Source organism: Mycteria americana, chromosome 3 (assembly GCF_035582795.1).
Source record: "Mycteria americana isolate JAX WOST 10 ecotype Jacksonville Zoo and Gardens chromosome 3, USCA_MyAme_1.0, whole genome shotgun sequence".
Lineage (NCBI taxonomy): Eukaryota > Metazoa > Chordata > Aves > Ciconiiformes > Ciconiidae > Mycteria > Mycteria americana.
This window is the reverse complement of record NC_134367.1, coordinates 11,138,224-11,151,247: the sequence shown is the minus strand read 5'-3', so window position 1 is coordinate 11,151,247 and position 13,024 is coordinate 11,138,224. Positions and strand designations below refer to the sequence as shown.

General features: G+C 46.5%; 2 protein-coding genes across 2 annotated transcripts; one reads left to right on the top strand and one right to left on the bottom strand.

Annotated features, from left to right (window-relative positions):
• Positions 1-205: 205 nt before the first annotated feature.
• On the bottom strand, positions 206-4,498 carry LOC142407997 (ras-like GTP-binding protein RHO). Its single transcript, XM_075497850.1, has 3 exons — positions 4,341-4,498; positions 3,114-3,754; positions 206-2,345 (listed from the first exon to the last, which is right to left on the bottom strand). Exon 2 carries the CDS (start codon positions 3,750-3,752, stop codon positions 3,159-3,161), a length of 594 nt encoding a protein of 197 aa, XP_075353965.1. The 5' UTR covers positions 3,753-3,754; positions 4,341-4,498; the 3' UTR covers positions 206-2,345; positions 3,114-3,158.
• A 5,679-nt stretch (positions 4,499-10,177) lies between these two features.
• Positions 10,178-12,593, top strand: RHOB (ras homolog family member B). The gene has a single exon (XM_075497851.1). The coding sequence runs from the start codon at positions 10,499-10,501 to the stop codon at positions 11,087-11,089; it is 591 nt and encodes a 196-aa protein (XP_075353966.1). The 5' UTR covers positions 10,178-10,498; the 3' UTR covers positions 11,090-12,593.
• Positions 12,594-13,024: the final 431 nt, after the last annotated feature.

Genomic DNA, 13,024 nt, shown 5'->3' with positions numbered 1-13,024 from the left:
GCTGGCAGTTTGCTTCTATATGGATCCATCACTATTGATTTTTGTTCCAGGTTTAAGATATGGGCATGTATCACTTTCCCAGCGTCAGTCTCATACAGACTTTCTAGCTCTCCCATGGCTAATATCTGAGCTCTTCACATGCATGAGTACAACCACCATCCCAGCAGGCCTGCGGGTAGAAAGCCTGACATCAGCTGGAAAGGTGTATGTGTGCTGCAGGCTGCAGAGGCTCCTGAAGACACAATCTTAAATGGGAAGGATGAACTAGCACCTGTCGAGCTCCATACTGCTATGGAGGGACTGCTTCCTTCCAGCTACTTTGCAGTGCAGACGTGCACAGTCTCTTCTGTACGGTCGTACAGACCGTAGCTTGCAGTGGAATAGAGAAGCAACCGCAGATACATGTGTCTTAGGCTAATATCCTGACTACTGAGCTATATCCCCTTCTTTCTGAATCACAGGCCAATGCTAAAATACAAAAAAAGGAAACTATCCAGTCTGTGGATTTCTCATGGGAGCCAGATGCCCTAAAATTCAGACAACTGTCCAACGGATTTCTTGAACAACCACATAGTAACCTGCTCTTGCAAAAGTGCTCCGAGACAGATAAACAGGAAGAGCATTTGGATTTTTTGACAAAAGTGGCAAAAAGAGAATTTATACAGCTTTAGCAAAAGCATGACGAAAAACCTCCCACAGATTTCTCTTTTCCAGTTGCAGAGGAGTATACAGTGGAAACAGATTGCCAGCTTTGTATTTCACATAAAAACAATAAAAAGGTTAATGTTAAGAAATAGAAACTAAGATCAGTTAACAACCGTTTAATTCAGAGATACATACAGTGAATACTGGGAGTGAAACCAGTTACCTTTATCTTGAACAAAGCACCCTTCTCGAGGAAAATACTTGTTTACTTGGACTGAAAACAGACGCCAGTCAATACGCTGACCAGTGTCCTACTGAGCAACAGGCAGTTGCTCAGATTCGCCAAAGTGGTCTGAACTTTCCAAGTAGTGGGAGCAGTAAGTGCTTAGCATCTTTGCAAAACTGCCTCTCTCCAATTCAATACCCCACATCACAGGCACCAGAGCACCTGTGTTCTTTAACTTATCTGCAGTCTAATCCTTCCCACCCACACATACACATATAAAATGGAAATAACAATTTAAACCTATCTACATAAATACAGCTCTTTGAAATGCACTAATGTATGTTATTACCTGAATCAGGAGAGCACTTATGCACAGCACACACTCACATCCGGATTGCATGGGGAGAAGAGTTTTAAGGTTTGGGTACAATATCAGGTTGCATTGAGGCACTTATTATAGACAGAGAGGAGAGAAAACTGAGGTTAAGAATGGTCCAGGAGGGAAAAGGGAAAGGGCATAGAAAACAAGTCAAGAAAAAGAAAGCTCCAAGAAGTAGGTGGTTCAGTTACTTTAGGCAGCAGTTTAAGTTTCTCAGTTTTGAAAATGGAAATAACACCTACTTATCACCAAGAGGTGGGTTGGTAATTCATGTTGAAAAGTGCTCAGAGATTCTTGGAAGAAAGGTACTTTTGGAAATGTAAAGTGTCATCCTTAAAGCATTTGTTAGTATGCCACAGTGTGATTGTGGACTTCAAAACTGCTACTAAAAAGTGATGTAGAAGGAAAGCAGCAACCCATCCAATAATAAATACTTGGCCAACCCCAGTATTTCTACCCATGGTACCATCAATAGACAAATACCGGTGGGAAGAACAGGTATGAAAAAATCTTAAGTGTGTATTTTACTAGGTCTCTCACCTGGAAAAGCTAGTTTGCTAAGCGTACAGCTCCAGGTGGCATAATCAGTTTAGAAATCTGTGTTTACTCTCATTTTGTTTCCCCCTGGGAAACTGTAACTAAGCTGCCAGAGTGCTGAAACCACCACGAAGGAAGTCAGCAAAAGAAAGTGATAGACTTCCATGTTCTCCTAGTTCATGACAGTTATGCTCAATTAGCCCTGTACCTTTAGGATCAGAAGGGGTTTACCTTAAAACATTTATCTGTCTGCTTACTGTGTTACGGCATGTGCCTTCAAATCCTGCAGTCACATTATTTGCCTGCTCCCAGACTTGCACCTTTAATGTCAGTCCACATCTCAGTTCCTTGGGCTGCCAGCAATCAGTGATTCAAAGAAGGGAGGAGTATGGAGATGCACCCGAAGTCTTTCCATTTTGGTCCATCTCTGTGCCTCTCTGAGATTTTCTGCTTAGGTTGACAGCATGTCTCAGTCTCTTTCCAGATTGTTAATGACTTGCAAAGCTGAGAGCGTGGTTGTTGGCATTCCCTTCACTTCACGTCTTCTGCCTGCAAGTGCTAAGAAAAGACAGAAAGATTTAACATACATTGAGACCATAAGGACAAAGAGGTTTAGAAACTGAAGTCTGGTCTTTTTACTTCTCTCTTTTTAGGGTACAAATTCTATCAAGAACTGGATTATCCTACCCCAGACCCAGGCTGTTTTACCCCAGTTTATTTACCTGTGCCTGAAGAAGAGGTGGAGACAGCACTGCCTTCATTGTACCCTATGCTACACATTGCGTTCCTGATGCATTTATGGAACCATGCCCAGGCCAGCTCTACGAATGAATCCTAGAGAAGTCAGACCTGTTCTACCAGTCAGAAACCCACTGCTATTAGCACAGCAGACTATTGGATACGTGTGTGGTGACACCCTTCCCTAAGGACATCCTTCAAGGAAGTGTATGGAAGGCAGTGCACACTAGGAAACCTTGTCAGCACAGCTGCTTGCCACTAAGCCTTGCAACCAGGAAGCCAGGATTAGATTCACTGAACAACATGTTCTTGTGCTTGTCCCAGTGGTTCTGGTTTAGGTTCCTGTCCTAGTCTGTGTGTGTCTCCCTCTGTGGAGAACTGTATGTGGCTTGGTCATTTCCATTTCTCAAGAACAGTACTCAACTCAAATCTGGAATTGTGCTCTTCAGCCTGTATTGGAGGTAGAGAAGGAAACCAATCCAGCTTTTCAAATGTGACACTTTGCAGACATAAGGGATTTGTTTCCTCCTATGACATAAAAGCAGCCCTTATAGCACCCACACAACAGCAACAAAGATACCTACTTACCTTTCCACATCATGAAATCCAACAACAAAATAATGTTCACTCCTCTTACAAAATTTGGCAGCGTTTGTAGTGCCTCTTTCTCCTCCTTTTCTCATTTAATGCACATTGGCTAATAATCTCCAGGGCAGTATCAATACCTTCTTTTGTCTTGGCAGAACACTCCAGGTAAGCATATGCCCCAATGCTGGCAGCTAAAGCTTCTCCTTCTGTAGTGTTAATTGGCTCGTTGCCTGGAGTAGTTAGTTTCTTCTTAATACCTTCATCACCCCTTAGTTCTATCTTGGTAGCCACCAGAATAATAGGTACTGTGGGGCAGAACAGTTTGATTTCTGGAACCCAAAAATCAAGGATGTTTTGCCGTGAGTCAGGCCTGTCCACAGAGAAGCACATTAAAATAACGTCGGTGTCCTTGTAGAACACTGAGCGGAGATTTCGGTAACTGATTTCATTCTTCCCTGCCACATCGAAGAGAAATAGTTTCATCTCCTTCCCGTCTACCTCTGTGTCAGTGGTGTAAGCATCAAACAGAGTTGGCTCATAGGACTTGGGAAACTGTTCATGACGCAGAGCAAAGAGGAGGCATGTCTTACCACAGTGGTCATCTCCGACTACAGTTAGCTTCCTCCTGAGAGCAGCCATCCCTTGAAAACCAAGATAATGTACCAATGGATTATTCCCATGCTGGGCTTTTTTTTTTTTTTTTTTAGGTTTTGTGGAGGGTAGAAGGAGAAGAGGAGAGAAATCCCATTAGTTTGGAATTCTTCCCCTTATCTCCTTTTTTAATCCACACTCCTGTCTTACCTTCATTCCCTATTTTTTTCCCCTTTTAATTTCTCTGGTATTAGAATCTTCTGAAATTGTGAGTACCTTGCTCTTTACTATTGTTATAGATCAAAAAATGAAGGTATAAACCAAATCTGGATGTAACCAGGATTCCTACGGTGCCCTATATTTCTGTTTTATCATCTCAGACATTGTTTATGGTCAGTGTTCAGTCCATAACAGATTTCATTTGTGTTTTACAAACACATATCCAAATTGGTTTTATTGACTACATTTTTCCTGCCATGGTCTGCTAGTAGAATTCTACCAATGGCGATAGCTATCCTGTGTAAATCCATGCTGCTTTTGCTCATAGATCTGTTGTCATGTGGGAGTTCAGAAAGTGTTCTCAGTCTTCATATATTCATGGTTAATTTATATGAGATAGAAGTTTGTTGGACTTACAGGATAGTAATTTCCAGCATCAACCTTCTTCTCTTTCTTGATATTCAGTATTAGATTGGTTTCTTCTAATATTGTTGCCACCTCAGCTTCCTTAGTGACTGGTTCCCCTGCAGAGAGAACTTACCACCACTCTTCAAAGACTATAATGATGAACACAGTATTTAAAGGAATAGGTCAATGTTTCTTAATATAGCCAACCAATCTACAAAGAGAACCTGATGACATCATTGTTTTTTAAAGAAAGCTGCTTCACTGGCAATAAAGTGGAAGTTACACAATTCATTAACAAATCACAGCATGTTTACTTTGGACACTTCCTTGTTCCTATTGCAAAAGACTCATCCTGAGTGAGCATTTCAGTATTGAGTGTGTCAAACTACTTTTGGGGGGGGGCTGACAGTACTAGAGTGTAAAACAGCAGTAGACCTGCCAGACAGACCCTCAAGACACCCCTTTCCAGGTCTGCTGAGGCATTGTAGAGAAATGAATTGCAGAATCAAAGAATGGATGAGGTGGGAAGGGATCATCTAGTCCACCCTGCTCTGCTCAGAGCAGGATCAGCTACAGCAGGCTGCTCAGGACTGTCTCCAGTTGGGTTTTGAATATCTCCAAGGATGGAGACTCCACAGCCTCTCTGGGCAGCCTTTTCCAGTGTTTGACCATCCTCAAAGTAGTGAAATGAAGCCTATCAACTGGAGAGTCTAAAGAGAAAGAACTGTCCAGTGTTAAGGATACTATCTTGAACTCCAGACATGAAGACTGAATTCCCTGCTATCTTGTTGGTATTGGACAAGTCATTTCTACTCTCTCTGTCTCAGTTTTCTTGGTAGACAAAGACTGCAAGGTGTCTGCAACCACTAAAAACTGAGAACAAAGGGAACCGGAGGAAGATTAATTTGGTCTCTCTGCAGAGAGAACTGTTTCCAAAGGCATTATTGGTGATGCAGATATGTAACTGCTGATTAGTATAGTTACGTGGTCAGCCCATTTATTTCATACAGCTACAGAAGAGTTCTTCAACTGAGATGAGGGTTTTTAGGTCTAAAAATTTTTGCCTAAGGATGAGGAACTTGTTTTTGTTTAATCTGAAGTCAGCTGGAGAACTGAGGCCACGTCAGTTTTCTGTGGTGGTCTAATTTTACTCTGCCAGACCATATTTCCTGAGTCCTATTCAGCTATGAATCTGATAGTCTTGCCATAGGAACTTGACAAAATTAAAGTCATTAGCTTCTGACTTGCCCCACTTATTCCCTGGAAGAGCAATGCCAGTGGGTCCCATACAGCTCTTCAGGATCATGAAGGCATTTCTTGTTTGGGATGATGTGCTTTACGTAAAAGCGCTGTACTTAGCCTAAACTGCTGTTTGAAAATACACAGGTCTTCTTCACCTTCTCTTTTTGTGCCTCGGCATTCCAGTTTCTAGGTAGATCAGTCTGGCTTCTCTGCTGAGAGCACAAGGGGATCTAAGAGTTAAATTCTGTTTTTCTTCAGGGACACTGGAAAGCAATGGACCTGCTGTGACACGCAAGAAGTGGTCTGGTTTCTGTATATGCCAGAAACTCTTAGCAGCTTAGAGGGACAGATACTTACCATTTCTGCCTGTCCTCCCACATCTACTCAGAGCTTTTTCACACTAGCCTGTAAACTGCTCATATTTAGCTAGCTCTTGCTTTCCTTACTTCACAGAGAAGCTTTGCCTGCATGAGGACTGCAGGATGCTTGTTGCTAGCGTTACAGTACAAGTCAGCGTGCAGGACTCAGTATGCCATTACCGGCACATACGGCTCCCTCAGCACGTTATGCCACAGCAGGCAATGTACTTACTTGCCTACTTATTGACAAAAAGGAGAAAGATTACCTTCCCCACTGAGCTTTCATGCTTTTGGTACAGATTTATGCTTGAACACAAATTGTCTGAGTTACAGACATGCCCTTTAGAAAATCTGTTTAGCAAAAAGAGCAGAGGGGGAATATAATCTGGAAACAATCTCCAATAATTGACTAGAATTGTCTTCTCAGCAACAAAAAAATGCCAATTGGATTAAATCAAGTAAAAAACAAAAGGCTGAGGTTTAATCTCAAAACCACCAGCACAAGCAATGAAAGCAAAGAAGTGGTGTCTTCTTTCTCCTACTTCATACTTTCTTCATCAATCATACAGATGTATGTGGTGCAGCAGAACTAATGCTCTGCTTAGAGAGCGCACATTTAGGGATTACTGGAAGTGAAGTTTCAGCTTGCTTAAAGAAGTATAGTTTAGCATATCATGCAAATTTGATCAGAAAATATAAAAATTACAACATAAAGTTCAAATTCAGCCCTAAAATATGTGAGCTGGCTACATTCCCTGGTGCTTTCCAGACCACGACCATGCTTGAATACAGAATTGGTCCTGTACAAAATTCCCTAAGGAGAGGAAAAAGCCACCTCATCCCAGAGCTTATTTTCATTATTTTCTTTCCAGGTTTGCCACCTCTGCTCTCAGTCACCACCCCAAGAAGGAAGCCTAAGCACTTCCACAGATTATTATCCACTGTGCTCATTTACAGTGCTGCTGCTGTTCCTCTTTCTGCTGCCCTCGCAGCACTGCGATGCTGGTCAGATTCCCGTTTTCCCTGATGCATTGATCCAAACAAGAAGAGAAAAGGATTGCTGTGTACAACTCTGCTCCCGATTTCCACTGTTCTTGAAACTGGCTTGCTTCATGCTTTCATGTATGGGCTGAAGAAAGAATGCTCCAGAGAAGAGAAGTAAATGCATGGAACTGAAAAGATAATACAAATAAAGGGCCTCTTCACTTCCACTTAGACAGCTCAGGGCAGGTACCACATAGTGCACTGATATCTATGGGCTAAATCCACTGCAGGAGAAAGGTGGCATGTAGCAAATTTACATTAAGTATGAAATCCAGGCCATGATCAAGTCCCAGGTATTACACATTTAAGTGTAAACGTGTGATAACCACAGTGCTAACCATGTTCCCTCTGGAGTCCATTGCTGGAATTTACCGTAGGACAGCGAAATGAGTGTGATCTCAGCCTACGTAAGTCACAGCCTCCTGGTATAAAGCCTCTGGGGAAAAAAAAAAGGCATTAGAAACCCTAGCTGAAGGAATTACATAGACTTTGCTGCAGTCTTTCTTGCAAGGTGAGAGATGAAACATCAGGCCCTTTGGCTTCAGCATAACTATGTGGAAGACTACAGATGCAAGACTTCACTAGAAAATTAAGCAGTTATGGCTTAGACCATAAGTGGGTGCTGGAACTCTATCTGCGCTGTTCAATTACAAGAAGAGCCCCTGCTATGGGTTTGACTTGGGTCAGTTGGACCTTTGCAGAGTATTTCCTTAGCGTTGGGACCAGTAGACAGTTTGGATGAGGCCACCCTGCCTTGAAGTCTAAAAAAGTTAAAGAGTATGAATGTGGACCACTTAGTTTGCTTTCTCTATGACGGGGCACACGGATAATTGCCAGCAGCACTCTGGGTGAACAACAAAGCCGTGTGCTGTGGAATGAATAAGCTGCGTATTTCCCTACCTTTCATGGCACAGCACAGATGAGATGATCAACATAATTGCTCATTCAGATGATTCTTTTTTCTATTTAATGAAGTGTTTTGCTCATGAAAAGACAAAACCAAATATCCAGGCACGATTCTTCGTGCCACCCAAAAGTCAAATAAAAACGGATTCAAAAGCATATTTAAGCAGCCCCTCTCACGATCTATAAAGTATAGTTGGAGCTTTTCCTGCTGCCACCCCAGAGGTGGAGCTTTCTGGCTTTGGAGCCATAAGGAATGCAGGCATCCATGCCGGCGGGGTCGCCGCAAGGTGGCTCTGAACTCCAGTGAAAAGTCCACCATCAGTTTAATATTGCTGAAGAGCTTCAAGAGACTTACAACAGCAAATGTATTTAGAAGACTTACATTACACAGCAAATTAACTCTAAATGCCTATCAGAATGGCTCTACGTGCTTGTGATTATATTTATAGAGAAAGTAGCTACAAGCCGCCAGTAGCTCCATCGCCAGAAGGACATGCTAGCATGGGGAAGATTTCCACATAGGTAACTTTTTTTGTCTCATGAAGAATTTAAAACTGTGAGCAATGAAAACAAATGTAAAGGGACATGCAAATCAGAAATTTAGCCTGTTAAAAGGCCACAGGTACTGGAGAAGACTGATGCCTATGACTGCACTTTATTTCTGGGTTTTTTCAAACATCAGTTTGAATTTATTATGTTCACTTCATGTAAAATATGCTGTAAGATATTTTACATAAAACTACGTAAGATCAAGGTACAAATCCATCCATCACCATCCAGGGACATGCTCTTTTGACAGGGAGGAATGGGAATTACAAAAATCTCACGTAAGATGAATTGTATTTCAATATCTAGGATTAAGTGAACCATAAGTGAACCATTTGCCCTATTGACACACACTTCTGTAACAGTCTACTGCAAGTAACTCATCAGGCAATTTGATATAGTCAGTGGTGCATTTGGTCTTCAAATGGATATTTTTAAATACACTTTTTAATACCAATCACATTTGTCAAATCACTAATTTTTGTTCTATTCACTAATGCCAGTGCTGGCTAGCAAAAGAGGACACTGGATCCAACCCTGAGAGGCAGTAGCCACAAGACATCGTTTAGGTGAAAATGCTTGCAGGGAAAAAGCTTGAGACAACACCCAGTTAAACAGCAATAGCTGCAACAGGGACGCTGCTTCCAATAATTTCACAGTGTCAGACTTTACAGTGCACGGCTTTATTAACGCACACAGCGTGAGCCATCTGTTTATGTTAAGGTACTTGCACCCTATCCTCCAAGCAATCTGAAACTCCAGTCTTTTGCGCTCATTTATTCTCCACATTCATTTTTTCATTACTGTGACTTCCGATATCTCTGTAAATTGAGACCAAGAGGGCATTTCAGTTCAAGTCTGCTACTTCTCCCAGTTTATAATTCCTCTGTTCCCTTTTGGCCAAAACCTGGCAGGAAAGAGACTCAAACATGATGATTTTTTTCCTTTAAGGAAGGGAAGTGGTTGAGTCCTGCCTTTTTCCAGGAATATCCAGTGAAGGCTTTTGTTTTGTTTAATCGCCTGCAATAATCTCAGTTCCACTTTGCTTGGGCTTTGAAGAGTGCACCTGGGACGCAGCGATTTTCCCTCTCCGTTTTTCTCCGTCGTTCGCCCAGCGTCTTAAGACCGGTCATTCCGAGCGGCGGGGATAGCGGCGGCGCAACTGGGGCCACGGCAGGGACCGGACCTGCCCTGCCCTGCCGCAAAGCCGCCACCCCGGGGCACAAACCGGGGAGGGGGGGGGGGGGCTCCTCGCCGGCGGCGCGGTGCGGCCGGGGGACCTGCCCTGGGCTCCTCCGGAGGTGCGGCACCGCCGTCCACCGTGAGCCCCCTGCAGAGCCCGCCTCACAGCCCGGCCCCACTCGCCTCACGGCCCTGCCCCGCCGCCCCCCAGCCCGGCCTGCTCGGCCCCGCCGCCTCACAACCACCTGCCCCGCCGCCCACCAGCCCGGCTCCAGCCACCCCACCACCCCGATGCCCCTAGCCCGGCCCGGTCACCCCCGCCCGCCCCTCAAGGCAGCGCCAGCCGCCCCGGCCCTCAGCCACCCCCCGGCGCGGCCCCGCCACCGCCGCGGGCCGGGCGCCGCTCGCGCCCCGCTCCCCCCGTCCTCCCCGCGCCCCGCCTCCCGCCCGCAGCCTCCCGCCAATCGCGGCGCTCTCCGCCGGGGATGACCTCACTCCCTACCTTCCCATTGGCTGGCTATATTAAGAAAGTCGCGAGCGCCTTTAAATAGCGGCTCCAGCCCGCAGCTTGCGGCAGTGGCAGCGCGGCGCGGAGCTGAGCGGGCAGGTGCGGTGCGGTCCGGCGAGCAGCGGCAGCGTTTCCCCCGCGAAGGGCCGAGTCGGGCGGGACCGGCGGCGCTTGCTGCGGCCGTAGCGCTCCCCTGTAGCAGGGGAACGGAGGCACGGTGCCGGTGCGGGGAGAGAGGAGGGCGCGCCCGCCTGCCTGTGCGGGCCCGGCTCACCACGGTGCCCTGTGAGAAGCGAGAAGAAGGGGGAGGCGGCGGCCGCGGGGAGGAGGGCGCTGCCATCGTCCTGCTGCACGGCAAAGCCAGCTTGGCGAGCCTGGCCATGGCCGCCATCCGCAAGAAGCTGGTGGTGGTGGGCGACGGTGCCTGTGGCAAGACCTGCCTCCTCATTGTCTTCAGCAAGGATGAGTTCCCCGAGGTCTACGTGCCCACCGTCTTCGAGAACTACGTGGCTGACATCGAGGTGGATGGCAAGCAGGTGGAGCTGGCCCTGTGGGACACGGCTGGCCAGGAGGACTATGACCGTCTGCGACCCCTCTCCTACCCAGACACCGATGTGATCCTCATGTGCTTCTCAGTGGACAGCCCGGACTCGCTGGAGAACATCCCGGAGAAGTGGGTGCCCGAAGTCAAGCACTTCTGCCCCAATGTCCCCATCATCCTGGTGGCCAACAAGAAAGACCTGCGCAACGATGAGCACGTGCGCAATGAGCTGGCCCGCATGAAGCAGGAGCCGGTGCGCACCGAGGATGGCCGCGCCATGGCCATTCGCATCCAGGCCTACGACTACCTGGAGTGCTCGGCCAAGACCAAGGAGGGTGTCCGGGAGGTCTTCGAGACTGCCACCCGGGCAGCCTTGCAGAAGCGCTACGGCACCCAGAATGGCTGCATCAACTGCTGCAAAGTCCTATAGGGTGCGGCTGGAGCCTGGTGCTGGGCACAGCGCCTGGGTCACCTGTTGGCAGGCGGAGAGGAGCTGGGTTATGCACGCACACGGCATCTGCCTGTCCCCTCCCATGGGGGCTGGTGATGAATCGGGGTGGGGGCTAAGGGAGGGAGCACACTCCCTTAGCCTTGGCCAAAAAGGGTTATGCTGGCTCAGCCATGGGGACAGAGGGAGGGGGGAGATTGCATGTCCTGAGTCTTGGGAATAAAGTGGGGAGAAGCCTTCTCCCACCACCGGCCCCTGCAAGTTAATTGCAGACTCTCAACAACAAAAAGCTGCTGAGACTGGACTGAGCAAACATTGCACCCAGCTCTTCCCCTTTGCCCACCACCTGCTGCTCCCAGCTCCCCAACAGCCTCCTCTCTTTTGCAAGAGGAGAGCGGTGGAGCCGAGATGCTCGAAGGGACTTCTGCCTCCTGCCTGCATGTGCCTCCCTCGGGTGGGCTGGGGAAGGGGGCTGCATCTCCTGGGCTGCCTGCAGCATCCTCGCCTCTCCCGCAGATGTTTTGGCCTGAGCCTGACCTGCTGTGGAAGTTAGTGCCCTGAAGACTGAGACTGGGAGGGGAGGGTCATCCCAAGCGAAGCCTGTATATATCTTACCTTTTCTGTCTTGTGCAAACTGGGGTAGTGCAGGGGGTGCTTATTTAAAGTGAGGTGGGGAGGGGGTGCCCAGCTGGGACTTGTGTTGTGCAAAGGAACTTGCCCTGAGTGACTGATGCCTGCTGGTAACGCAAGCCTTGAACTGCCTCCAGCTGCAGAAGCCACCAGGCTGGAAAGTAAAGCTGAACTGCTCTGTCCTCCTTGCTGGACATCCTCCTCCTGACGGATGAGGCAGGATGAGCAAGGGGGAAGGGGATGATATTGCCATATTATGATCTTGGTGCCTGCTCCTTTCTTTAATGTTGTCTTCTGCAAGTATGTTGATTTGGGTTTATTTAAAAATTTTATTTTCAAAAGAAATTACTTTGCACAACTTGGTGGATTTTTGTTTTCTAAATTACACACTCGATGCACTTGTCATCTGCATACAACACTGTAGCATTGGAAGCATTCTTACTCAGTAACCTCATCTGGATCTTGTTTTAAATTGTGATTTGAACACAAGATGAAATAAAACCACTGTATCTTTTTGCCTTGGAAAAAATGGGTGAAAGCACTGTTCCTTATGCAGTGACTACATCAGACATTAATACTAAAGGGCAATTTAAAGAATCTAGGTTTATTTAAAAACTTTATTTTCACAGGGTAGCCAACCCAGGTGAAAATAATTTTGTGTTTCTCTGGTTCAGAGAACAAATGTATCCATTTATGTTTGTTTACTTTTCTCCCTCTTCCCTCAACAGTGGTACTGAGACTGTTCTGTTTTTGTTTTTAATAAACTGACATGGCAAAAACTGAGATGTATATGATGTTTACATAAAATTATGAACTGTGTATGCAGTTTTTTATGTAAAGTATTAAAAGATTCTATGCTGACACTTGTGAGTGGTGTTGTGATTTACAGAGGCTGTCCTCAGCTTGCAGCAATACACCTGGATGGTGTTGAACTCGACCAGAGTTTGCCCACTGCCTGTGTGCAATCCTTGTTGTATTTTCTCCACTGGCCGAATTACCTGTCTGGCAGCTTTCAGAGGAATGGTGGTTATTGTTTCCTTTGGGGGAGCTGCTTCCTTAATTTTTCTGTACAGATGGCATGTGGAAGTGTATTCAAAATTCACAGTTCCTAATCCATCCTTGTTGCTGCTAAGCACAAGCCTCCGTGCCTTGTGCATGGTGAGCTTGGGCTCAGGCTCCCAGAGCTCCTTTACCCACTGCCCTTGCTGCCTGTCGGTGGCTGGGGCGAGTTTTGGGCTGGTGTAGCAACAAAACAGGCAGGGAACTGAAAAGTAGCAGAGACAACAG